Source organism: Chaetura pelagica, unplaced genomic scaffold, assembly GCF_000747805.2.
Source record: "Chaetura pelagica isolate M959 unplaced genomic scaffold, ChaPel_1.0 scaffold2887, whole genome shotgun sequence".
Lineage (NCBI taxonomy): Eukaryota > Metazoa > Chordata > Aves > Apodiformes > Apodidae > Chaetura > Chaetura pelagica.
The window spans coordinates 2591-3058 of NW_009953874.1; the positions used below are offsets into that span (position 1 = coordinate 2591).

The 468-nt window shown below is 62.6% G+C and overlaps 1 protein-coding gene across 1 annotated transcript in view; it reads left to right on the plus strand.

Moving 5' to 3' along the window:
* The window catches only part of LOC104392014 (thyroid hormone receptor alpha), a gene marked incomplete at both ends in the record, with an annotated part of 1018 nt that extends 845 nt beyond the window's left edge, over positions 1–173 (plus strand). Inside the window, one exon of the mRNA XM_010001370.1 lies at positions 4–173. Within this exon, the coding sequence (XP_009999672.1) occupies positions 4–173 (170 nt within the window). The remainder of the gene's footprint in view (positions 1–3) is intronic.
* Between the last annotated feature and the right edge of the window lie 295 nt (positions 174–468).

Sequence of the window (468 nt, forward strand, 5' to 3'; positions counted from 1 at the left end):
GAGCGAGACGCTGACGCTGAGCGGGGAGATGGCGGTGAAGCGCGAGCAGCTCAAGAACGGCGGCCTCGGCGTCGTCTCCGATGCCATCTTTGACCTGGGCAAGTCCCTCTCTGCCTTCAACCTGGATGACACCGAGGTGGCCCTGCTCCAAGCTGTGCTGCTCATGTCCTCAGGTAGCTGTGGTGGCATCTGCCCCTAGGGCTGCTGGGGGAGGGGAATGGGGTGAGCACCGGTGCCCAGGACCCCCAACATCACAGAGGTGTGTTGGGTGGACACCCTGATGCCAGAGCCCCCAGTTTCTTGAGAGTGCATTGAGTAGGCACCCTAATTCCCAGTGGCTGAAGTCTGGGTGGGCACCTTAATGCCTAGTGCCCAGGAGCACAGGGTCCATGGAGTGAGCACCTTGATGTCCTGGGGGACTGTGCCAGGCTACAGGGGTCTGTGGGGCGAGGGGGGACACAGCCTTGC